General features: G+C 40.8%; 1 protein-coding gene across 2 annotated transcripts in view; it reads left to right on the top strand.

Moving 5' to 3' along the window:
* TOM1L1 (target of myb1 like 1 membrane trafficking protein) overlaps window positions 1-27,147 on the top strand; it is a 60,223-nt gene that overhangs the window by 7,793 nt on the left and 25,283 nt on the right. For both annotated transcript variants that reach the window (XM_087956219.1, XM_087956218.1), the window contains exons 3-4: window positions 5,728-5,806; window positions 26,530-26,679. In XM_087956219.1, the coding sequence (XP_087812345.1) occupies window positions 5,728-5,806; window positions 26,530-26,679 (229 nt within the window). The remainder of the gene's footprint in view (window positions 1-5,727; window positions 5,807-26,529; window positions 26,680-27,147) is intronic.

The raw sequence follows: 27,147 nt of genomic DNA, 5'->3' as shown, positions 1-27,147 counted from the left end.
GAAGTGACTAAACGGGGCTAGATTTCAGCCTACAAAGCTTGTAGAATCCTGAAGAAGCCTTCCTCAAGCCTTTGGGAGGCCAAAAAAGGCCTCAAACCCGCTGAAAATCACCTGTGAGGCGCAGTGCAGGTAAGGGGGTGGGGTGGGGATTGCATGTGCATGTGTAGGAGCATGGGGGGGGCGTGCATTGCCTTCTGGGCTCTGGCACACGAGCACAAGCGTGCAAGCACACGCACAATTTTTGGCACAGAAGCCCAAAAAGGTTAGCCACCACTGATCTAGGGTGTTGGCTATTTCTCCCAGCTTAATATCATCTACAAATTTGATGAGTTCCCCTTCTATTCATCTAAGTTGTTTATGAAGATATTGAAGAGTACTGGGCTTAAGATGGAACCTTGTGGTACCCCACTGCTTCCTTCCTTCCATGTAGACATAGTACCATTAAGGACTACTAGTTGAGGACAGTTTGTCATCCGTTTGGTAGTGATGCTATCTATCCCACTTTTTTCTAGCTTACCAAGAAGTAGGTTGGGTCTATAAATAAATAAATAGATACCACTTTGGTAGGCTCATTAACAGGGAGATGAAAGGAGCCCCCAACTGCAAACCAGCAAAAATGTTGCAATTAACAATTACATGACCATGAGATAATAAAAGTGAGCCAGTTGCAAAGCACCTGAATTGCACTTATGTGATTGTGGGGATGGGTAACAGTTGTAAGTTCAAATTTAGGTTATAACTATCTTTTACTGAAGATGTTGCTAATTCAAATCATCTTTGAGTGAAATGTCATAAGTCAGGGACCATCTTTAAGTACATTGGTGTCCTGCCTTCAAAAAAAATGCAGAAAAGTCCATTATCCACAGAGCAATCCCAAGGTGTATCTTTGCCTGAGAAAGAGTGTTTGCTCCGCAAACAAAGTGTGACTAATTAACACCTTTGCCAATGCTCTGTCCATAAACTGTATTTCCAGGAAATCTCTGAAGCAGCAATTACAGGGCATCTAGCAGAAAACATCCTATTTGAGGTGTGTAACTGCAAAGAAGCAGCATGCTGTTTTGAGTATGTAATTCTATATCCTAAGGTTTGTTGTTTAAGAACAAATTGACTTTTTTCATTGTACCATGACTTTTTAATGGGTTTTATGGGTGGGTCAGATTCTGTATTCAAAAGAGTTCTACTAATATTCAAAACGCTCCCAAGTATGCACCCTATTTGCTAACTACTGCTATGTAGGGTAGCATACCCTGATTTGCTTGAAGTGACAGTACCTCTTCTGCCAACATGCAAAAAAAGTTAAACCTACTTCACGTAACACAAGGATAGAGGCAAATAATGCAACTTGTCCTCACATCAGATGCCATATTGTCATTAAACCACAGAATTGCACTATTTGCATGATAATACAACACCACCGATCTGTTATGATGACTTGTAATGGAGATGGCTGCTTCAATGGGAAACTGTCATGAAAGTGCTGAACTACAGTTACTAACATTCCTTATTATTAGCCATGATTGTTGAAGACTACTGGGAACGGTAGTTCAGCAACTCTGGAAGTCCAGAAATGTGTAGACATAGTTCAATGTATGAAGTAAGTAGTATACTCAACATAGAATCTTGGATGAATTTTTGGGGGCTACATATCTGGGCCTTTGCATAATTTTTGAATGTAACTCTTCCCTTTTCATGCACAGATAGATACTGTGGTATCTCTTGGCTGCTTCCTCTTAGGAGAGAAAAAGGTTTAAGCTTAGTCTTCTCTAACTAGATGAGTTGGGCTATATGGGTAGTCCTTGCTTAACAACCAGTTTCTTTAAGAAGGTTTGCAGTTATGTCCACAGAATGGGGACCTCATGACCCATAAAAGACCCCTGGCCGCCGTAAATAGTCACACCATGTGCTCCCTGCGTTCATGTGGCTGCATGTTGGGCAAGTCAGCTTTGCAGCCCATTGTGGCATTCCTCAGCCATATGACCACAATTCCAGCTAAAAATGCCCATTCAAATGAATGGGTTTATTAATAACTGCCGCGTTCACTTAACAATTACTATATTTACTTAAGAACTACCATTTAAAAAGGCCTGGAAATTACTTTGTCATGTGGAAGCCTTAACTTACGACTGTAACAATTTATGATGGTAATTCTAGGCTCAGTTACAATTATAATTCAGGGACTACCTGTAGTTCCTATATCTTTAACCAGCATAGCCAAAGAGTGTTACATAGGGATAACCACCTACCTGAAAATGGTATAGGGCTGTGATGGCAAACCTATGGCATGCGTGCCACAGGTGCCATGCAGAGCCATTTGTGTGGCACGCGAGCCCCAGGCAAACTTACCTCACTGCACATATGCGTACCTCCCAGCTGATTATCGGCCTGTTTGAGGCCTTTTTCGGCCTCGCAGAGGCTTGAGGGAAGCCTCTGAAGCCTTTGTAGGCCAAAAACCATTTTGTCACTTCCTGTATTTCCAGAAATATTGGAAGTGGTGAAATGGGCCCATTTTTCGGCCTACAACGGCTGCAGAGGCTTCACTCGAGCATCTGGGAGGCCGAAAAAGACCTCAAATGGGCTGAAAATCAGCTGGGAGGCGCAGTGCAGGTAAGGGGGTGGCGGGGGGAATCGCACACGCATGCGCAGGGGGCGGGGGGCCTCATTCATTGCCTTCTGGATGCTGGCACACAAGCGCGCGCGCAAGCGCGCGCGCAAGCGCGCACATAATTTTTGGCACAGGAGCCCAAAATGTTTAGCCACCACTGGTATAGGATGTCCTGCTTTTGCAGGGGGTTGGACTAGGAGACCTCCAAGGCCCCTTCCAGCTCTATTCTGATTGACTGATTGACAGTTCCATATATTTAGAAGACAGCAGTCTGTGAGAATCATTGCTTCAAAGAGCAATTTTTGCTCAAAGCAGAATTAGAATAAAATAAGCTTTATCTCTTACTGTTTGCTCCTAATACATTATATTGCTCCTGATATAGGCAGATCTTTATATGTACTTGGAAGAGTTACTTATTGCTAATCCTGGGTTTATTTTTCTGGGATGGGCTTTGTGTATTTGGTAGGGATTAGTCTCTGGACATGAGCCATGGTCTTTTATTTGTACTTTAGTAGTAGAATCTGTTCTTCCTTTTAAAAGTGTTTCCTGGATGGCTTACAAAAATAATAATAATAAAGTAAACCAGCAACAAACCAATTCAACAAAAAACAGCAACTCATAGTTACAGCAGTATAACCCAGCCAAAGGCAATAGCACTGTTCCTGCTGTCCGTGCTGCTGCCTGTGGACTTATCCTCAAAAACAATTTCCAACCACGTAAAGGAAATTGGCACATTGTTTTGAAAGGTATCTCACTTTAATTTGATTTATTAAATTCATTATAGTTGCCCACTCTGTTAGATTCTGGGTGGCTTACAAAACCCAGGAAGAATAGATTAAAAACAGTGAAAACATACACAGGAGGCAGCCCATATCAAAATGCTAGGCCATGTAGATATGATGGGCCCTCCACAAATACATCAACTAAACATGTTAACCTCAGATAATTGCTAGTTTTTAAAGTCCTTTCAGAACCCAAAGAAAGTGGGTGCCATTCATATCTCTGAGAGATGCTTTGCAGAGGGCAAGCATTGTGGCCAGAGAAGGCATACTTCCTCTATCCTATAAAGTGACAATCTTTTAATAGAGGGGACCTACAGTCAGAGGTGGGATTCAGCAGGCTCTGACCAGTTCTGGAGAACCGGTAGTGGAAATTTTGAGTGGTTCAGAGAACCGGCAAATATCACCTCTGCCTGCCCCCCACCTCATCTATTCTCTACCTCCTGAGTCCCAGCTGATTGGCTGGATCTTCTTTTGTTGTCCTGCACAGGAGAACGGAGCTGGAAAGCAGGTTAGTGGAGTGGGGAGGGAATGGAGATTTTACAGTATCTTTCCCTGGCACGGCCACCAAGCCACGCCACGCCAGACCACGCCCATAGAACCGGTAGTAAAGAAATTTGAATCCCACCGCTGCCTACAGTGTACCCATTCTATGTAAATGTATCAGGCAGCATCATGAAGATATAGACAGTTGCTCGGATAACCAGGCTGTACTCCACAAAAGGCTTTATGTTACTCCCCCAAAACAGCCTTTACATCTTCAGTTTGGGTAGATATTCTGTATTTTCACTCCTCCTTTCCTAACTATACTAATACTAACTAAGATTGATGGGAGCTGCCAGTCAGAATACCTGGAGGGAACAAATTTGAGGGAGAATACCCTAGAGGTGAGGTGAATTTTTGTTTGCTTGTTTGTTCAACTTTCAGAGAGCAGAAGAAATGAAAAAGAAACAACATTTTGGGTTTTTGTTCCCCCGGAAACTTGCCGACTTTCTTTGGATCTGCATAACCACTGACATCTGTGGGCTTAACCTAAAGAGAAGCCATGTTCACAGGGGGGAAATAGGATTGTATGAGTTTTGCTTTGGCTTATGTGTCTCTCAGTGAGAATAGCCAGTGTTCAGCAGCCCTCCAACCCATGTCCAGTTCAGCATTTGAAACTATGTCAGTAAGGACTGGTCATTTAAGTGTTGGTTGGTATCATTATCCTTAAATCTAGATGAGCAACAAAGATAATCACCGTTAAGCTTAGAATCATCATTACACCTTCTAAAAATGCAACATAGTCCCTCAAATGAACTAGTATGGCGTAATGGATAAAATATTGGATTAAGAGTAGGGACACCCAGGTCTGAGTTTCTAACCTCAGTCATGTTTCGCAGCCCATTCTACCTCATAGGCTTGTTGTTTTATGCTTTATTGTTGTTGGAAAATAGGACTGGTTTGTGTGTGTGTGTTTGTAGGTGTGTGTGTGTGTGTTTGTAGGTTACAGTAAAGGGTAAGAATATGCAGATAGAAGCAGGCTGGATTTTCAGTAATTAAAGACTTTGGAGGCTAATAGAAGCGGGAGTAGATTCAGAATCTATCTTGGTGTCACTCTGAATATATTGCTTTGTTTTTATTCTCTCTCATATACATGATGATTATTTTCCATGCCTCTGGGAAAGATATCTTACTTACAACACCGACTATTAGGCATGCTACAACATTTGGGGCTGATTGGAGGTGGAATTCAACATTTTGATAAGCCTATAGGATGCCTACTTCTACTGTAGACAGAAACAGTACACTGAGTTTGGGAAACCATTTCAGCAAAGCTTGTGTGGGTGTCCCCAATGGCTGGTTATCCAACCTTCGGTAATAGGGATGCTATGCAGTCAACTATAAATTAACATTTACCAAATATAAATCATCTTGGATATCAGATCATGCAGATGTTGGAAATTAACCATCTATTGTACAAACTTCTGTAATGGAATGAGAAATTTTATTTTTTGGCAGGACATAGTGTATGTCGGATGGGCATCTATAGCAATTTTATGACCTGTGGACTTCAACTCCCAGAATTCCCTAGCCAGATTGGGAATTCTGGGAGTTGAAACCCATAAGTCATAAAGTTGCCGTGGCTGCCCATCTCTAGTGTATGTACTCTAAACACACAACTCATCTTTGTCACTGAAGTGGCTACCTTACTTTATTCCAATTTTGATTTAATTTTTCTCTTAGGGAGTTTTTTATTTCAGCAATCTTGATTCCCTATTTTCAGCTAACATTATAAGAGAAATAATATGTATGTAGAATTTTAATGATCAGTATGTTTTCTGGTTTTATTTCTTCTAACCACAGACCCAAGGAGGCAGTGAGAGCACTTAGGAAAAGGCTTTCCAAAAACTGTAATCATGTGGAGATTCATCTTACCTTGTCCGTAAGTACAACATGTTTGGTCCTCATAAAATATTTGCACAGCACAGGACAGAATTTGTTAAGAGTTTCCCAAATAAGTGTTTTGCTGGAATATTAGCACAGTTTTCTGAGGCATCAAAAGTCAGTTTCATGGAACAGAAATTGCCACTTTTGAATCAAATTTACAAAATATCATTTGGATCCCCTTTAGTTTGATAGGCAGAGAACTGCTCCTCCCATTAAGAGTAGCAGAATTGCTTTTCATATCTCACTTCTTCTCAGACAAATGGTAAGGGAAGGAAAACTAAAGCAGAACACACTCTTACAAGTTTTAGGTTCTGGCACTGTAGCCTGGAAATTAATTTAGGACCCCCAGTTCTATTTATTTGTTAGTTTTACAGTCTGCTAGTTCTCCAAGAGCTCAAGACTGTTTCCGTTCCCTTCCTTTTTACCCTTGAAGATGAATAACTCAGCCTCAGAATAACTGAGAATTATTTATTCAGAGCTAACCAGGAATACTATGTGCTTAGGGTGGACTAGTAGCCATGCAAAACTTAACCACTATAATAATCTCCTCCTCCTCACTTCTCTTGAATAAATCTGGAAGTACTAAGCATCCAATTTAAAATGAAAAAATAAACAGAAATGTAAGCATTGTTCAGAGTTCTGGTTTTTTTTAAAATATTCTAGCTTTATCCAACCCACTCGAAAGCAGAAAGCTTAGCAAATTAATCAGCATATAGCCTCATATTTTCTTTTTAAACTAAGTATTTGGTTAGCTTGGAACAAAAAGAATGACATCCTGTTAAAGGAATTGTTGCTTAACCACAGAACAGTTTCTCTGAGAGTTTTCCACTTTACAGCATGCTATAATATCTTTACATATCTAGTATCAAGCACTATGAGAATATAATTGAACCAAGTCCATTGAAGCATGTAGTTTTAACTACACAAAGGTGTGGTTGGCTCAGAATCAGTTCACACAGAAAAGAGATATTTATTTTGTAGTTTAAAAACTTCTTACAATATTTATCTGTAAAGTCAATATGAAAAATTAATGTGTGTTTGTTCCTGTATTTCTGTCTTTACTGAGCTTTAAATGAGGGAGACACTATTTGAATAACTGGATTACAACATAACTAAGATAAAGGATGCTGGGAGTTATAGCTTTAATAATAATTATTGGACAATAGTTCACCTTTGCTTTATTTGCAGGCATCTACAATCTTTCATTTCAATGTTACAATGCTGGATGGAAGCTTTATATTTACAAAACTGTAGTCTGATTGTTATGTTAAAAATTTATTGAAGTTAAACCATGGTATTTTAGCAATAATAGTATTTGTATAATATGTTTGAAAGACTATGGCTTGTTCCACAAATCACAATTGCATTTCATCTATGATTTAGTGTGATACATGAACCAAGTCATAAGCCGTTGAAATGAGTTTAAGATAAACATCATATACGGATCTCTGTCTTGTGCATTTAGCCACCAGTCCAGTTTCCAGGATGTTGTAACAAGTAACATGCAATTTTAAAAAGTGGAGTTAAATGGCATGAGAGCCAGTTTAGTGCGGTGGTTTAGGCACTTGGCTAGAAACTGGAAGACGGTGAGTTCTGATTCAGCCTTAAGCCCAGCTGGGTGACCTTGGGCCACTCTCTCTCAACCCTTGAAAGTAAGCAAGGGCAAACCACTTATAAAAAAAAAACCTTCCCAAATAATAACAAGTGGGTGTGAGTTAGAAATACTTGAGCAAAAAAAATGAATTTCCTGTATAGTAGTCCAGTCTGATACTTTTGTGGGTGTTATCCAACATTCCTGTGTAGGCTGTAATCTAGGCCAGTATGGTCAAATGGTGATAGCAGTTAGGGAGTTTGGGGCAATATAGGCTGGTCCATTGCTTGAACTTATGTACAGTAATTGTAATGGTAGATGGGTTCAAATCCCTACGCTTTTTTTTAAAGTCAGGCACATAACTTTGGGCTAGCCCCTCTCTGTCTCAGCTGTAGGATCAGGCAAACACAAAATATTTCTGAAATCTTGCCAGAAAAAAAATGTCAGGACTTCTCCAAGCATTCACCAGGACTCATCTGGCTGCCTATCTATGGGCCTTTTTCTTGAAGAATTCCTATAAAGAGATATCATGAAAAATAAAATGCTGGTGCATTCACAATAAAGGATAACGTAGGCAGAAACCTGACTATTGTGCCAAATTTCAGAGTTTGTGTGATCATGCGGCATTTGATCAGCAGTGAATACAGAAGAAAACAACATGCTTGCTAGCTCTGTGTCTCAGGAGAACATAGTATTGTGCAATGTGTGTGCGTGTACCAACTTCTCTGCTTAATCAGAGGAGCTTATTAGGGCTGATTATCAGATGTGCAGGAGCACACTTTATTTATTGCTTTTCTTCTGGTAACTTGTTGAGCAAGACAATTATTGGCAGAGTTGAGCTAATAATTTAGGTTGATCAGTGGCCAACATTTCCCAGACATCAATTTGGGCGGCTTTAGTATGTTATGCTGGATTGGGGATTTACATTCCTGGGTATGACAACACACTTCTGCGCCCCCACCCTCTTCTTAGGAACTCTGAGTCACTGCTGTAAGTATTTTGAAGTTCTTCTGAATTGCAAACATACGTTGTTGTTTTTAAAAAACGGTCTTTGTTTCATCTTGGCATGCAGATTACATATCAAACTATCTGCCTTTTATTTATTTCCCCTGCCTGCTCAGCACACTGTAATGCGTGCCTTGAAAATGCCTTGGGATCATTTATCTAGGAATTTATTCTGCAGATGTTAATTCACTACATGAATGTGTTTAAATAAATAAAATCCCATATACCTTTTATAGGTACATGAGTTGGTGGAAGTTGGGAACACAGCTTACCTGCAAGTAATTTCTACGAGCAAAAGTAGAGGCAACTTTTCAACAAGATTTTTCTTCTGCTCATTTCAGCACATTCTTTCTGTACCTCTCTTAAAGAGTCGAAATTAGGAATTTGGAACTGGACATATTGTTATGCACTTGGTTTTGTAAGGGCATGAGGGAGTTTGGATATTTGGGTGATGAAAAATTGGAGACTAAAACCTGGGGAAAGCGATAATAGACAGATATAGCGTTGAGACAAAATGTGTGTTCCCCTCCCCCAAATTCCCTGTCTCATCTGTAAAGATTATTTATTCATCAATTAAAAGAAGTCACATTTTCAAATCAATATTACAGAGTTTTATCTGTCATGGGCCTTAGAAGAATACTTAGAGGCTGCAAGCAGCCTAGACCAAACAAGCACCCACAAATCTTCACTGTTTACATATTTGCAAAACAAAGTAAGAAGGAATATTTTTAGATCGGCAGCCAAGATCTCTGCGTGGTTAGATAATCTACTTTATTATTAATAAACTTTGGGTGTGTTTTTGTGGGAGATTACCTAATAGTTTAAATGTAAATAAATGAGCTACTGGGTTTACTGGAGCCCTGATAGTTCTCTACGTCTTTGCCAATCTGTTTATATGATTTTTGCTGCAGTAGTAATCTAAGTATTAATTGAAGGTCCCCACTTCTGTGGGTCACCATAAAGAAGATCTATGGAAGCTAAACATTTTCCCAGGCAAATCTGATTTCAGGAATCTGGGTATCACAGTACCACGGCTTTCTCAAATGCAATTGCACAATCCCCATAATAAATGGCTGGATTAGTCAGAATGAGAAGATGTCGGTTTGAAACAATAATGGGATTACAAGTATAAATCAAGAAGTTTGAAGGATAGAAGCTTGAAACAGGGCTTTATGGATAAAGGGAAGGGAGCAAAACAGTCTCTCATTTGCAGCGATAGCCTCTTTGTAATGAGCTGCATCATTAAGTGCTACCTGAAATGGAAGCAAAGGATGCCTTTAATTTTGTTTATGTAAGGACAATCCCATTGGGCAGTCACACATCTGAAAAAGACATTTATTTCTTCTTGTCTCCCCACAGCTGGTTTAGGCTAGATTGGGCAGGGGTCAAGGAGTAGATGTTTTGATTTATAAGCAGATCTTCTAAGAATGCAATATTCCCAATTTGTAATCTGAAGCACTAAAATTGAGAGCTTTACTGTATTTCGACCTATGTCAATTGAATGCAAGACAGATACCTCCGTTTCATCATTCATTAGATTTACATCCTGCCTTTCATCAAAGTAGAATGGTACTTAATATCAGGACTTGCATGTCACTCCAACCCGAAAGTAGATTGTTTGATTTGGCTTGCCAAGGTTCATGAACCTCAGCTATTGTGGCCTTTAAATTATTGCTTATAGTTTGGGTAATGATGCTGAACCTGGGTTATTATGAATTACTCAGCACATCATATTTAAATAAACAGTGGGCCTAATCCAAGGAACGATTCTGACCCCAAAGTGTATTTAGGATGGGGTACAACATTATTACAGTGCTACTAAACCAGTGTAGCCTTCGATTTGCACTGTGTTTCATGTTAGCACTAACTGTCACAGCCAGATATGGACCAGTGACAAGATGCAAAGCTTCTTGAAGTACAGGGGGAAGACTAGCTATAGATGGACTGAGTGTCCACCACCACCATTACAGAAGCCTTTCCAGCAATCCAGAACAATGTTTGAACGTATAACTCCTGTGATGGTCGCTCTAGAATAGTCTGAGTAATTAGTGTAAGCAATTACTTTTTTTAACACAGAAATGAGTGCTATGTGGCTGTCCAGGTATTGTTGAACTGCAATTCAGTTTTGTATTTTCATTACCATTCCAACAACATTTGGTGGGTCAGCTTGGTTTATATATATGGATGGATGGATGGATGGATGATATTCAGCTTTGTTCGGGTATTTTCCCACATCATTATAGTTGTGCTTTTAAAGTTGTAGCAACATTTCGGCAGAATCTCATCTGCCATCATCAGGCTTCTGTATAGTGTTCATCTGTGAGTCAGGCTTTTATAGTGGTTTCAGAATTTGGGGCTAGCCTACTGCTGTGCCAGAATGGTTTTTTCTTCACCCTGATTGGTTGGGAGTCTTGGTCTGTGTTTATTGGTCTTGGAGTTTGCTGTGTTCCGCTTGATTGGTGTTTCTAATATCTTCTGTCAGTTTTGTAGCTTTTTTCGTCTTGATTGGCTGGCAACATTGTGTTTCCTGTATTGGAGGCTTTTAGTGCGGCTTGGCTCCGAGTAAACGGACGGCTATCATTTATTAGGAAGCTAGGTTTCATCTGAGTGCCTGGTTGGGGTGTGTTTGAGTTGGAGGTATCAGGGGGAGTCTGTTTGTGCCCAGGTGTTTGCCTGGCTTGTGGTGTGGAGATTTTTTGTTTGTTTGTTTGAGAGTGCAGGCTTCCAGATAATTGACAGTCTGGTGGAGTCATCTCTTCTATTCATGCTTTCAGGTCTTTTTTCAATCTCTATGGCTTCTCTGATAATTCTGTAGCTGGGGTTTTCTATAGTGGCTAGGGTTTTGGTACCATTGAAGTCGATGCTATGACCTGTGGCTTTCATGTGTTGGACTAGTGAGGAAGTGTGTTCCAGCTTTTTTACTGCATTTTTGTGTTCATCCAGGCGGGTACTTTTCTCTGGGCATTTAATATTAAAGGATTTGCTGCTAATACAGTTCTACAAAGTAATTATTGAGTCTATCATCTGCACCTCTATAACTGTCTGGTTTGGTTCTGCAACCCAACAGGACAGACACAGACTTCAGAGGATAATTAGGATTGCAGAAAAAACAACTACTACCAACCTGCCTTTAATCGAGGACCTGTATACTGCACGAGTCAAAAAGGGGGCTGTGAAAATATTTACAGACCCCTCACATCCTGGACATAAATTATTTCAACTCCTACCCTCAAAACACTATAGAGCACTGCACACCAGAACAACTAGACACAAGGACAGTTTTTTTCCCGAACGCCATCACTCTGCTAAACAAATAATTCCCACAAAACTGTCCAACTATTTACAAAGTCTGCACTACTATTACTACTAATCTTCTCATCACGCCCTAACCTTAACCCATCCCCTCCCACTTGTGACTGTATGACTGTAACCTTGTTGCTTATATCCTAATGGTTTCTATTGACTGTTTCCTAGTATGATTTGATTGGTTATTGTACCCTATGACAATCATTAAGTGTTGTACCTTATGATTCTTGACACTTGACGAATGTAACTTTTCTTTTATGTATACAGAGAGCATTTGCACCAAGACAAATTCCTTGTGTGTCCAATCACACTTGGCCAATAGAAGAATTCTATTCTATTCTACTCTATTCTATTCTATTCTATTCTATTCTATTCTATTCTATTCTATTCTATTCCATTCCATTCCATTCCATTCCATTCCATTCCATTCCATTCCATTCCATTCCATTCTCCATGCTGCATCGAGAGCCCAGGATGGGTTGACTCCTTCCTATGACGTCATTTAGCTGAGTCTGTACTAAGATATAAAAGCCAGCCCCGGGAGAGACCCCAGCTTTTGACTCAGCTCCTTTCAGTCAGTAGCTGTGTCTCTGAAAGCGTTCTGTTAGATAGCACTCACTAGCGATCTTCAGTATTTTTTCTTCGCTTCAAGCAGCTCCCAGGGATCTAGGAAGCTGCTTTTCCAGGAGAGCAGGGCTCTCTCTCCTGCAACGTTGGGAGCAGCATTACCAGAGCTCTGTACAGGCAAGCTGGGCAGCGTCTGTAGACCTCCCCCACGCCTGCAGTTTGGAGTGATCATAAAAAACGATCGGCAAACCAATAAGAGCACAAGCCAGCTGATCGTGTGGCCAGTGGCTGCGTTTTCCTTTGCTGACTTCGCTCGGGGCTCTTTATAGCCTAAGGAGCGATTCTTCGATTTCGGAGTCTGTTTCCTCTAGTCAGCAGCCATCTTGGATTGAAGCCTTCCACCATGAGGTTCACAGCCATTTTGTAAGCCCAGGGGCCATTTTATACCCTAAAGGGCTTCAAAAAAATTTCTAAACAGTTTCTTTCTAACACAAGAGCCTTTATTCTACAAATGGAGCAAGATAAGGCTCAAGCAGAGCTTTCCCCCCCAATGGAACAGTCTCTTAAGTCCAATAAGAGAAAAAGATGTAGGCAACGCACCCAATCAGTCCAGAGAGAGGTGGCTGCTAAAATCAGAGCTAAGGCTCTAGCCCCTAAGAAGGCAACTCAGGCTGAGTTGAGAGCAGAAAAGCGCAGACATGCAGCCCTAGAGAGGCAGTTCAACAGAACTATTCAACAGAAGGGAGTGTGTAATTACAGCATGTTTCAGGTGATACCCGTGGGCCCCAGCCAAGCCCTCCCGGGGGAGGAGAAATTATCTATGAGCCTTTCCATCCCCCATCCTGGTCTCCTGAGGCTCTTGCAGTACAATCAGATCCTAGGATCTCAGCAGATCTGGGCCTTATTTCCAACAGGCTTCTGGGCCCTATGCTCCTCCCCCACCCTCCAGGCCTCGAACCTCTTCTCAATCTAGGCCTGAAGCCACCTTCACTCCCACAGCAGCAGGCCTTCGGCCTTCTGCCTCTACCTTTGAGCATAGACCAGGGGATATCCAAGATGTCTCATTGGCCATTAGGCAGGGGTTGGCTGAAGGCTTCAAGCATATTCTTCGACCTCTGGAAAGGGTTCAGGCCCTTCTCCCTTCTCAATCTATAAGTTCCTTGCCTCATCACCCTGATTTACACAGGCCCCAGGACCTCAGGGTCCATTCTTCTCTACCAGAATGGGAGGAGGTTGATGAGGAAGGAAGGGCTTCACCATCTGAACACAGTTACTCCTCTCGTTCAGAGTGTGAAGAGGGCGAGATTTATGACCAAAATCTTTCAGAGGAAGCAGATTCTCGCTCAGAGCAGACATCCTCTGCATTGGTCTTCAAACTACTCTCTTCAGGCCATTACTCAGCAAGGCCTTGGTCACTGCCAAGCTGTCGCCAGAGGAAATGGCTCCTGAGCCACAAGGAAATCCCTCTAGCCAAGGGGACTCGCTCTTCTCCAAGCCTATAGTGCATGCAGAGGTTTTGCCTTCTCCCATTTTGTTCCTGGACATGGTCAAGGAACAGTGCACTTCCCCTTCGTCAGGTCCTCGCCCATCTTCTCTGGATGAGCATTTCTACAATGTCAGCGCAGCTCTGGACAATGCCCTGGCAGTGCCTTCTGTTGACATTCCGGTTCTGGCCTCGTTCTCGTCTTCTGGCACTCCCACAGAGCCAGAAGATATCCTGAAACTGGATGATAAATGTTCCGAACAGACCCTCAAGCGCAATCACCAGGCTGCTGCTTGGGCTGTTCGGGCTTCAACGACAGCATCCTTTTTCACGGGGGCATCCATACGGTGGCTGCGCCAACTCCAGAATAGATTGCCTGCTTCTGACCTTCGGTCTCACCAAGACCTTAACAAGATTATCACAGTGGCGGAATTCACTGCGGATGCCACTCTCAATTCTGCCAAATTTGCATCCAAGGCCATTGCATCTTCAGTAGCAGAAAGAAGACTTTTATGGCTCTGAAATTGGCAGGCGGAGTCATGCCGAAAATGGAAGCTGGCTTCAGTTCCATTCACAGGCAATAAGCTTTTTGGCAATGCTCTGGAACCTTATCTCATTGAAACCAGAGATAAATGTAAAATTCTCCTTTCCTCTGGGAAGAAAGCCGACTATCACCCTGCTCCGTATCGCCCTCCTGCCTTTCGAGCGGAGACCTCATCTCGTTTCCCCCGCTCTCAGAGGCCGTACTCCCAATGCCAAGACCAACGTGCAGAAGCATCTGGCAGGCAACAACCTTCTACTGGTAAATGGCCCTTTCGGGGGGGAGGGGGTCGTTCCTTCCATCGCTCTAAATAATCCCTCGTTCTCCCCACCCATTGGAGGTTGCCTAGCCTTCTTTTCCTCCAAATGGGAGGAGTCAACGATGGACGCCTGAGTGCTCAGCACTATTAGGTCAGGGTTACAATTGGACTTCCTAATGCCACCCCCAGAAAATTTTTTGATCTGTCCTGTCTCTCGGGACATTTCAAGGCAAGCCCTCATGAATCAGGCCATTCAGCACCTTGACATCAGGGCTACTCAACCTGTTCCCCCCTTTCAACGGGGACGTGGGCTTTACTCTCGCCTTTTCATCGTTCCCAAAGCCTCGAGGGGGGGGGGGGGTGAGCCATCCTTGATCTAAAATTTCTCAACCAATTTGTAAAATATAGGTGATTTAAAATGCAGACTCTGCATTCTATTTTAGAGAGCATTCGGGAGGGCGACCTCCTCTCTTCCATTGATCTCACGGAGGATTACCTCCACATCCCAATTTGGCCTCATCATCGCCAGTTTCTCTGTTTCTGTTATCAGAATACCCATTACCAGTATCGAGCATTTCCCTTCGGCCTCTCATTGGCTCCAAGGGTCTTCACAAAGGTTCTGGCAGCATTGATGGAATCTCTGCATTCTGTTCCAGTGAGGATCTAATGCTACTTGGACAACATTTTGATTCTGTCCTCTTCCATCCATGCGGCCCATTGGGATCTGCAAATTACCCTGTCATATCTTCAGAGCCACGGATTTTCCATCAACACCAAAAAGAGCCAACTGTCTCCCACAATGAAATTGCAACACTTGGGAGCAGTCATCGATACCACATCATACCAGGGTTTCCTGTCCCCAGCTCATGGAAAGAGCCTTGCAGAGATCATCAGCCAGACCCAGCAACATCAAACTGTCCCCCTGTCGCTGCTGTCCAAACTTCTGGGGAAGATGGTCTCCTGTATTGGCATTGTCCCGTGGGCTCGGCTCCACTCCCAACCCCTCCAATGGTTCCTGCTTCCCTACCAACGAGCAGGAACCAGCCACTCATCCATCAGGGTCCTGCTTCTGCCGCAAATCCAGAGATCTCTCAATTGGTGGCATTCCCCATCAATCTGGAGGGGACTCCTGTTCAGGGACCCAGACAGGCTAGTGATAACCACCAATGCCAGCCTCCTGGGTTGGGGTTCCCATATGCAAGGCCAGATAGCTCAGGGCATTTTGTCCAGGTCAGAGCAGAACCTTCCCATAAATTGGTTAGAGCTCAGAGCCATTTTTCTGGCTCTCAAGCATTTCAGGCAATCAGTGACCGGCTCTCATGTTCTAATCCCTATGGACAACATGGCCACAAAGGCTCATGTCAACCGGCAAGGGGGGACAAGGTCCAAAGCCCTCATGAGAGAGGCTCTACGGTTGGGGTTATGGGCAGAGAAACACCTGTTGTCGATCTCAGAGGACCACATCTCCAGGGTCGACAACTCCCAGGCTGACTGGCTTAGCAGGAGCCTAGTCAACCAGGCAGAATGGTCCATTCCTCCGTCTTTATTCAGGGACCTTTCCCTCAGATTCAGAACATCAGAGGTGGATCTCTTCTCCACTCCTCAAAACGCCCAAGTCACCAGATTCTTCACCAGGTTTCCTTGCCAGGGAGCGGAGGGGACCAATGCTCTTTGGTGCAGATGGCCCAAGGGTCTCCTCTACGCCTTTCCCCCGCTTCCCATCATTCCGGCAGTAATTCGGAAGATGTTGGAGGAATGAGCGGAGCTCCTCCTCCTGGCATCCTATTGGCCAAGGATGCCCTGGTTTGCGGACCTGGTCAACCTATCGGTGGCTTCTCCTTGGAGGATCCCAGCCCATCTAATCTCCCTTCACCAGGGAGCCCTGCTCCACCCAGAGCCCCAGTGGTTCAAGCTGATCGTGTGACACTTGAGCGGCAGCGGCTAGAGGAGGCTGATCTTCCAGAAAGGGTCATCCTCACTATCCTGGTGTCTCGCAAACCTTCTACAAGGCGCATCTATGATGCCACCTGGAAGGCTTTTTCCCGATGGTGCCCCAGAGAAGGTCTTTCTCCTGCTTCAGCCCAGTTGGCAGAAGTTCTTAACTTCCTTCAGCATGGGCTAGAGAAAGGTTTGGCCCCCAACACCTTACGCAGGCAGGTTGCGGCCCTCTCCTCAGTCCTTTCATGGGGTTCATTTCCTTCCTTATCCCATCACCCTTCAGTCAGGAGGTTTTTGAAAGGGCTTCCAACCTCCACCCACCGGTGGTTCACAGGTATCCTTCCTGGGACCTTCATATGGTCCTTAATGCCCTTATGAAGCCCCCCTTTGAACCCCTTCGAACAGCGTCTCTCCATTTCCTGACTCTGAAGGTAATGTTCCTTGTTTCCATCACTTCTGCCAGGAGGGTTTCCGAGCTTGCTGCTCTTTCCATCAGACAGGACCTTTGTTCCTTTCACAATGATAGGGTTGTTCTCCGTCTGGACCCCTCATTTATTCTGAAGGTTAACACCTGGTTTCACAGGTCCCAGGACATTGTGTTGCCTGACTTCTGTCCTCTCCCGCACCATGACTTAGAGCGGCAGTGGCACATGCTAGACGTAGAATATACATTAAGTGCACTTCCTCCTTCAGGAAGTTGGAAGCCATGTTTGTTTCCTTTTTTCCTTCTCACTTGGGGCACAAGGCCTCTTCTCCTACTATTAGCAGGTGGGTCAGGTCTTGCATTGAGCAGGCCTACAAAGCTGCGGCCCTTCCGGTTCCCCGAGGTCTGACGACGCACTCTACCAGAAGCGCAGCCACTTCTGCTGCCTGGGCGACCGAAGCATCCTTGGAGGAGATCTGTCGTGCGGCCATGTGGACATCCCCGTCTCCTTTCATCAGACACTACCAACTGGATGCCTTTGCCTCGGCGACTGCAGCCTTCAGCAGACGGCTGCTTCAACAAGTGGTTCCATAGTCGGTGTGATAAGCCAGACGAGGACCCGCCCATGGACATGCAAGCTTTGGAATGTCCCATCCTGGGCTCTCGATGCAGCATGGAGGAGAATGGGCATTGGTAGAAGTTACTGTGAACGCCCTTTCTATCTATGCTGCAAGAGAGCCCAACCCCTCCCTTGATTCGTCCGGAGAGGGTAAGACATTTTTCTATATTCATTTTGTGCTTTCAGAGACACCTTTCAGTTTGTCAAGTATCTTCGCCAAAGCTGGGGTCTCTCCTGGGGGGGCTGGCTTTTATATCTTAGTACAGACTCAGCTAAATGACATCATAGGAAGGAGTCAACCCATCCTGGGCTCTCTTGCAGCATAGATAGAAAGGGCATTCACGGTAACTTCTACCAATGCCCATTCTATTCTATTCTATTTGTGTTCAATACATTCCATTCAGCAACCTGAAATTCTCTGTAATGTAGGATAATCTACTTTCTCTCAATCCAAATAGTCAAACAATTTGAGGTCTGTTTTCATTAATTGATATAATCTTATTTAAATAGCTCCATTTTGTTTAGAATATGTTTGTAATACTTGCCTGAAATCCATCACTGTGCAAACAGAACTGTGCTTTCATGAAAATATTTCCTCCACACCCTTTCCAATCTGTGTCCCTACCCTCCAGAGCAGTTTTGAGAACAAATGTTGGGCTGGAACAGAAAGGAAAACATGGGCCCACTTTTCATTTCACTGACTAAACAATTCCATTTGCAAAACAGAACAAAACTAATTCAGGATCACTGCTGCATTTCCTGTGAAATAAATAGAAATGTTGCACATTAGGTTGCCTGTGGAACCAATATTCCCCAGGAAGCTGCAGAATTACTGCCTTCAATGGAAACTATCTGGTTTGCCAGTCTATCAAAGTTGTACAGAACTAATGATTCTTAACTTTGTTTCAGGAAGTTGTTTGATAACCCAGGAGACCCACTTCTAGCTTTTTTCCAGGTCTTGGCACTGTAGCTGTAATTGCTTTCTCCTTCCCATTTTGACCTGCAGGCAAAATGTTCTTTTTCAAATGCAAACAGTACTTCTCAAGGTTTTGGCAAGTAGGTTGCACCTTTAGAGACTTAGCTTCCTTCTCCATTGCTGGAAAATGGCCTTTCCTATTAGTATGCAATCCTTGCCTGCCTGGGGCAAACCCCCCACCCTCCCAATACTAGTTTTTTTTTTCCCTTTCCTTAATTGTGCTAGATGCTGTGGAGAAGTTCTTAAGATGCCTCAAGTGAGGCAAAGTTTATCTGTAAAAACAAGTGATTGTGAATCTTTTCTTGTCTATCTCTGGCAAAAATCAAATCTCATAGATGCTAGAGGCACATACCAATAATAGACTTTGTTCCTTCATTATTGTCACCCATTTATCCTATTAAAGATGCATAAATGCATCAGCTTCATTTTCATGTTTCTGTGTTATCATTCTGCTCTTTTAGAACCCTGTCATAAATTGTATTTTCTTGCTGCAGGCAAGAACTTAATAGTGGGAATACAGAACTAGAAATGACAACTCAAGTCCATCAACTTCCTCTGATTTATTCTAATATGTCTCTTTTTTACATCCGTGTTCTTCCAGCTGCCACTACCTTCCTAAATGAGGCACTAAAAGTTACGTCAGGTTGCACTGCTAGAGATATAAATAGTTGTTCCAAACTACAATGGATCTACAGTATGTTCGGAAAGAATAATTTCCCATGTTATGCCTCATATGTGCCTGTATCCTTGTGTGTCATTTATGGATCTTCTGCTTTTATTGTAGCTATATAAAGTAACATAGGCTGCTTTAGGTTGGCTCTGCTGTTGGACAAAGTGAAGTGGCCAAACTAAGGCAGAAGAAGGGGCAAAGAGTCATGACTAGTTAGAGACTTTGGAGGAAAAGTTTAGTGTGCCATCACAACTTTGTATTCCTAAATTAGCCTCTCACTTGATGCAAAGGAAGACATTGTTTATTATGACCACAATTGAGCCCCAATTTTATGTTGCTAAGTGAGACATTTGTTAAGTGAGTTTTGCCCCATTTTACGACTTTTCTTGCCACCGTTGTTAAGTGAATCATTGCAGTTGGTAAGTGAATCTGGTTTACCCATTGACTTTGCTTGTCAGAAAGGTCGCAAAAGGTGATCGTATGATCCCGGCACACTGAAACTTTCATAAATGAGTCTGTTGCCAACTGTCTGAATTTTGATGCCTTGACCATGGGGATACTGCAATAGTTGTAAGTGTGAAGAATGATCATGGGTCCCTTTTTTCAGTGGTGTTGTAAATTTGAACGGTCACTGAATGGACTGTTGTAAGTCGAGGATCATCTGTACTGAAATAAGATGCAGCTTCTTGCTCTTTATGATGAATATTTATCTTAGAAGGTATTCTAGTAGGCAGGATCTCCTACCCTTCAACATCATTTCCATCATTTTTTGAATCAAAATATTTTTAAAATATCCAATTTTTTTTAAAGGGTCAACTTGCATGAGGAACCTGGCTGTCTTCTTGTATTCCATTAGACTCTTGAATCCCTTAAAATAAGCTTTTTAGTAGCTCTTGTTCACCTCACTGTGAATGCTAATAGTTCTCTGGAGCATTCTTGTTGCTGCTTTCCAATTTTGTTCCTTGGAAATTCACCAAACCTTAACATAATCATCATCTGGGAGACTTGTGACCTTTCTTTGCCTAGACATGAGTCTCTGCACAAATATGTAATTTAGCATGCAATCAAATGAATTGCAGTTCAGTATTCAGATTAACATGTAATCCATAGCACACAAATAGTTTTAAGATAAGATTAAATACTTATTCACTTTATTAAGAAGTACAGGAACTTTACTCTCTTGGTAGATCAATACAGAATTGATAGGTAACAATTCTTGGATTCATACATTGCACTAAACTTAATGTGGCTTATTTTTCTGGCTTGCCATGAATGTGAGAAAGGATTGTCCATTGTAGGAATTAAAGTATCTTTCCATTTTTGTTCACAGAGCATTCTTGCTGCTGTTAGCATATATAACAATGTTCAAGTTCTTTGGCCATTAATCCTAAAAGAAGCATCTCTGGTTTATATTTAAGTTCACTTAAAGAATCTTCTGTGTTAAATGTGAATCTTATTCCAGTATATATATATATTTTTGCTTTGTCACAAGTCTACCAGAGATTATAAATTTTTCTTCTTTATATTTACATTTCCAACATGCATTTGAAATACTTTTATACATACCAATTGTACATCATTTTACAAAAAGATTCTTTTAAGTTATAATTTAATGTAAATTTTAAACCCATCATCCAAATATTTTCCCATTGTTCAAGTGCTATATTATACCCAAAATTACTTGTCCATTGGCTCATATGGTGCTTCACACGTTTATTTTCCAAATCAATTTCTATAACAGTTTATAAACCTTAGCAATAATATGTTCATCTTTACCGCATAGTATATATTCCAATTCATTTTTTTTGCAAGGTCAAATCCATAGCATTTTAAAATTGACCTTTCTTTCAATTATAAATATTTAAACCGGGGACAGACATGTCCTTTCCATTCCAACTCTTCTTTGGATTGGAAGGCAGGTTCACCTTGACTAAATAAAGTATTATTTAACTATAGGTCCACCGGTCTGGTCTCACCATCATTTTTTTTTAAAAAGCTTCCAGAGCTGACACCCAAAGATGTATTTTCACAGAGAACCTTATTTTATATCTATTCCAAACACTTAGGAGGGTATATCTAAAAAAGTGGTTGTTGAAATCAACATTTATTTAACTTATCATATAATAAGCAGCCATACTATCCAATTTTTAGTTGGTGACCCTCCAATTCAAACCCAAACCTCCTCTTTCTTTAACATCTTGCAATAATTTGTATCTAATTTTTGAGTTTTTTCCCATCATCATATGAACCTAGAAACATCCATTTGCCATTGTTTATAAATACTTATTTTTATTTATAAGCACTTAAAAGAATCAGTAAAGTCTGAAATAAAAAATAACATCTTTGGTAAGACAGTCATCTTAATTACATAAATTCTATCCAGAAAAGATAATTGCAATTTATCTCATATTAATAGGTCTTTTTTATATCATTCCATACAGGTACAAAGTTTGAAACAATTTAGAATTTGTATTTGTCAGTGTAACCCAAGATATTTCATCCTTTTCTCTACTTGAAGCTCGATGGTTTTTGTTAAGGTTTCATAGTCCTGAAAAGTCTTATTCTTAATAAGCATTTTGTTTTCTGATTTGATTTAAAGTTTGTTAAAGCTCCTAACTCATTTATTTTCTTTATCAAGTATTCTGTATCAGCTTTTGGATCCTGCAAAAATATGACTAGATACTTGAAAGGATTGATGAATAAGTCAACATTTATTGGGAGTGGGACAGATAACTTGCAGTATACAGTACAATAAATATTTATATTTCATTCCAATGGATGTGGCTCAGAACCAATTGATGGCCTCACTGGGCATTCTTCTCTGATGAAAATAGCTGTTACCATGGAAGTAGCTTCCATTAGTTTACTCACAAATGCTTTGCCCCCAAAAAGGTCTTTTAATTCACACTTTCAATCTAGCTGTTTCAGTTTATTGAAAACAATGGGAGTAGTAAACTACTCTAATGGAATACAAGATCCAGTAACTCTTCATCACCGTCTGTACAGGGAAAGTGCAGTAAAAGGAGAAGTGTCGCTAATTTCTTCATTTATCTTGCAAAAAATGTTTTACATATACAGAACCACTTTAACCCTCCTTCTGTGAGCAAATAGCTGATTAACATGTCTTTCATGATATTAGCTAAAACATTTTGGTAGCTATGATATAGTCCCTTTCCCTATGACAGCCTTCCTTCCTTCTTTCCTTCCTTCCTTCTTTCCTTCCTTCCTTCTTTCCTTCCTTCCTTCCTTTTCCCTCGCACCCACCATCTCTTTTTAAAATATATTTTGCTTGCTGCTTTTCTAATTTGTGATTTTGGGGAATACGTTTTTTCTGCTTCTTTTCTGCTTTTTATTGTTCTAAACTTGTAAGAAAATTGCTTTTAAAAAGTCCATATTCAGTGGTCAAAATTGCCCTTAATTTGGCCTTCTGGAACAGTGAATCCCCTTGAAATATTTATGGCTACAGATTTCTGGTACAGGTATAGTAATACTGGTGCTTTGGTGAACTGAACAATTATTGGGAGGACTGTTACACTTTCACCATTCTCAGTCTTTTTATGCTATACTGTGATAATGAAGAAGCTTCATTTGGACATAATGCAACATATGGTTTAGTAGCGTGAACAAAAAGTAATAGTGTGTGTGCTCTTTACTTTTCTACTCTTGCAGAGGTCACTAGCAGAGACCAGAAGCTTTGCTTCCTTTTGTGACTAACTGCATTTTACTGTTATGGATGAACAATGACCTAGTCCAGCCAGTGAAATTGTGGCTTGACTTTTTTGTCTTGTAATGCAGAGGTGGTGAAACAGTGAGCCGTGCTTCCCACCCATACCCACCCAGGGATTATGAGTAAATTTGGAGTGGGGGGTATAAATTTCTTTTCCTTTCTTTTTTAACTTTTATTGAATAAACATTAAAACAGTTTAACGCAGTGCGACTTTCCCGGCAGTTATTTTGCCATACATGCTAAAACATAAAACCACATATAACAATTAATCTCTTCCTTATTCTACATCACTAAGTTGGTGCTATTTACATATATATATTTTCCTATTTACAACATAGTTCCCTTGCATGTTCTTATATAGTTGTTATATCCACTTGATTACATTGTCTTTATCTTTGAAAATGTCCACCTTCAGTCTTATAAAGCGTCACAATCTTTTTGTTGCTGTTATTCCGACTTCCTTTCTTCAAGTCTAACCATTGATACATTTTGTTCCAGACCGTAATATTCTGTCTCACTCTTATCTTTAATTTCTAGTGTCAGCCTGTTCATCTCTGCACAGGCCAACATTTTCTTTATTATTTCACTTTCCTCAGGGTTATAAATTTCTGAATTCATAGTTGGTGGGCAGTCCACCTAGGAAGAAGGCTTTAGCAGCAGCTTTCAACCTAATCTATTAATTTCCAGACATGGAGAGGCGTTCAGATCTCCCCATCCTCAACCAGATGACAGGGGTGTTGTGGGTTGGCATATCTCAGGCTTCTAGAATGCAATGCAAAAAACATCACACAATGAGAGATGGCTTAATCCTTCTAGCAATTATAAATATCCCTATAATTTGTGGTTGTTACAGTTATTACTACTTTTGGTATTGCCGTTGCTATTATCATTGGCATGATTGACACACATTTGCATGGCACCATAAGGTCTGAGAACCCTGGGTTTAGTACAAGAGATTGTAACTATTTCAGAATTGAAGAACCTTTTCCTGACATTGATTTAAATTAAAATTTATAACAAAAAAATTTATACCACTAATATAATTGCGCCCTATGTTTATACTTTCTGTCTTTTGTCACATTATAAAACCAAGAATTCAGTACCAATTTTATAGGACATCTTCTTGGGCTTGCAGTACAAATACTGGGAACAATATACAGGTAGTCCTAGACTTATGACCACAGTTGGGACCAGAATTTTGATGGCTAAGTGAATTGGTTGTTAAGTGAGGCGTCACATGACCAGACCTGATTTTACAACCATTTTTGCTATGGTCATTAATTGAATTATGTAGTTGTTAAGTGAATTTAGCTTCCCTCATTGACTTTGCTTGTCAGAAGCCAGTTGGGCAGGTCTCAGATCATGTTCACATGACAGCAAGACATTGCAACCATTGTAAATGCAACCAGTTGCCAAGTCCTTGAATTGCAGTCATGGAACCACAGGAATGGTACAACAGTTGTAACTTCGAGGACAGGTCTTAAGTCACATTTTCCAAGGCTGTCATAACTTTGCATCATTGTTAAATGAACAATTGCAACTCATTGATTACCTACTGTATATAACCTTGGGGATTAAAATTATACACTGGAGCTCATTAGAGAAGACATTTATGTTTATAAAGCTGGTTTGATCCTCTAAGCCATATTTAACCACTGGTTAACTACAAGTTTGGTTTGAGACTTAAGTAAATATAAAATGCAGCTAATTGAAAATGAAATTGCTTCCAGTCTTGCATGGGAGAATTGATGCTCTATGTGTGCCTAAAACTTTTGTGGATAATGCTAAACTATGACTTTATTTTAGTTACAGTCTGAAGTAGATCATTGTAAAATTACATGATAGCTGTGATATAATGATCTGTTTTTAGTTGTCATTGGAACTCTCGATGATGGGAACATCATTACTGAAAGACTGCACTGTTATTTCAACACATGATTCAGGATCCTAGAATGGCATTGTTTAAGTTTAATGTTATGTTATTGTCCCTTGGTGTGTCTTTTGTGATTCACAAAACTTTTAAGCATTTTTACTGCCCTTCTAAAATAAATTTAAATAATATATTTTGATTATCTGACCTGAACATAGTGCCCTTCTACTGGAGTCATATGCATAACCCATTGGATGTATATCTGACAAAGCAATAAAACTGTGTCATACCAAAATTTGTCCTACAATTTTGGAAGAACCTTCAGGTTTGATATCTATTTTTCAGAGTCCTTTAAAATTCCCTTAGAATTGGTTTGCATGGCCTTTTTTGAATTTTATTGCTGCAAAAATGGCAGATCATACCAGCAATTCTCCCTTTCCCTCAACTTCATGGAATCTCTGTCATTCTGAAGCCACCCTAGTTGTCCACATTTCTGACAGAAAATGTCCCCATGAGAGAAGCGCCTTCATCCTATCTTCCACATTTGGGATTTAATTGGGACAAGGGAAGCTGGCAGGGTTGTGGACCATTGGATAAATGATCATACACTGAAAAATAAAATGCTTATAAGCATCTCTTTGTCACTTTGTAAAGTCAGTGCAAGAATTCTAAGACGTACCCAGGAGGATCTCGTCAACATTTCTTAAAAAAAAAAAAGATTTCCCCCCCATCAAATTGAATGATTATTATTGAAGATCATACATATCAGAAAATACTTCCTCAAATTTCCCTATCATTTCAGGTTCAGAAGTTTCTGAATATTTGTTATGGAGAAATAGTCATAGAAGAATACTCTTCTTTGTAGACTTCCAAGGAGTCTCTGTGGAAAACAATGGTAGAAAGAATTTTCAACTGATCAAGCAGGGCTTTTATACAAAGGAAAGGATATCTTTTTCTTTTATTTTATTTTTTAAATTAGGAATATCCATATTTCTTTAAAGGGGGAGGAGAAGATGAACTATATCAAAACATATCTTAGTTATGGTTTATATTTACCTGTGCATTTTATACATTGGTTATAGATCTTAATGCATGTGTGAACTTGCGTAGGACAGCATATTTCATCAATATTTGGAATGAGATAATTAAAATCTTAGAATCAACATATTGTTCATCTTGTTTCGGAAGCTGAGTGCTGAAAATCTATTTTCCAGAAGAGGTATTGAAGGGAAAGGTAGTGGGATCATTAGTGTCACTTGATTTAAAAAGCTCATATTTTCTGTGAGTTTTCATTCAAGAATCTTCTAGTGATTGTTTTTCTTCATCTGTTTCATCTGTGACATCTGAGGAGACATCTGCCACTGCCCCATCTTAATTCATGGATAAGTGCTCTGCTCATTTGGCTAGAAAGACTGAATGGATCCAAAAATCATGTGCCACTTTGGCTGCCCCCCTCCTCCCAATTTTATCTTGCAGCCAGTTCATAGATAATTTCAAGTTATTCAGGTAATATTGATGGTCTGTGCAATGTATTTTAAGAAACTCCACAGTAAGAGAACCATTGGCTGAGAAACACTCAGTACTACAAGAGGAAGCTTGAGGTGATAACTGATGGCATGGGTGCCATGAGAAATGGCACAGGAGAAATAGAAACAAAGGGGGCTTCATAGGACATTGCTCTCAGGGAAGTGGAAGTAACGAAATTGTTCATATCACTGATGCAAAAACCCATTTTTTTGCAGCTCCTTGAGATGTGTATGAAGAATTGTGGGCCGAGTTTCCAGTCTCTGATAGTGAAACGAGATTTTTGCAAAGATAGGCTAGTAAAATTGTTGAATCCAAAATTTAACTTACCAGTGGATTTGCAGGAGAAAATTTTGACCTTTATCATGGTAAGTTTTTTTTCCTTATTTCCTTTTTGTTCCCTCGATGAAATACACGTAATCAATGTTTCATAATAGCTGTGCTATGCTGCCTGGGAAGGGAGTGGATGAAAAAGAGTTTCCTTTTCTTCTCCTTGAAGCTCTGTATGGAGAACAGAAATTGCAGAAAAGGATAGAGAACCTGTTGCCCTGGTTTTCAAATGATTCCTTTGTTAGTTGCATAAACTTCCATAACTGCTCATACGGAGAAACCACATGGCAATCGTTCTGTATTCTTTCTCTTCTTAAGAAAAAAGTTACTTTCCCAGTCAGCAAATAAAAGAAGTGTTTCTGACAGGAAAGCTGGAGTTTTTCTTTGCTGTTGGTTATCATGGGATCATGCTGAATCATAAATTCACTTCTACATCTGAGTGGGCCAAAACAGAAATAAGAAACCTTCATGTCTCATTTTAGCCTTCAGTTTCCAGAAGCCAATGG

This window comes from Notechis scutatus, chromosome 2, assembly GCF_049901735.1.
Source record: "Notechis scutatus isolate UNSWTSFEM ecotype Mainland chromosome 2, rNotScu1.2, whole genome shotgun sequence".
NCBI classification, from domain to species: Eukaryota; Metazoa; Chordata; class Lepidosauria; order Squamata; family Elapidae; genus Notechis; species Notechis scutatus.
Note: the sequence above shows the minus strand (reverse complement) of the source record. Positions and strands in the feature narration are given on the sequence as shown.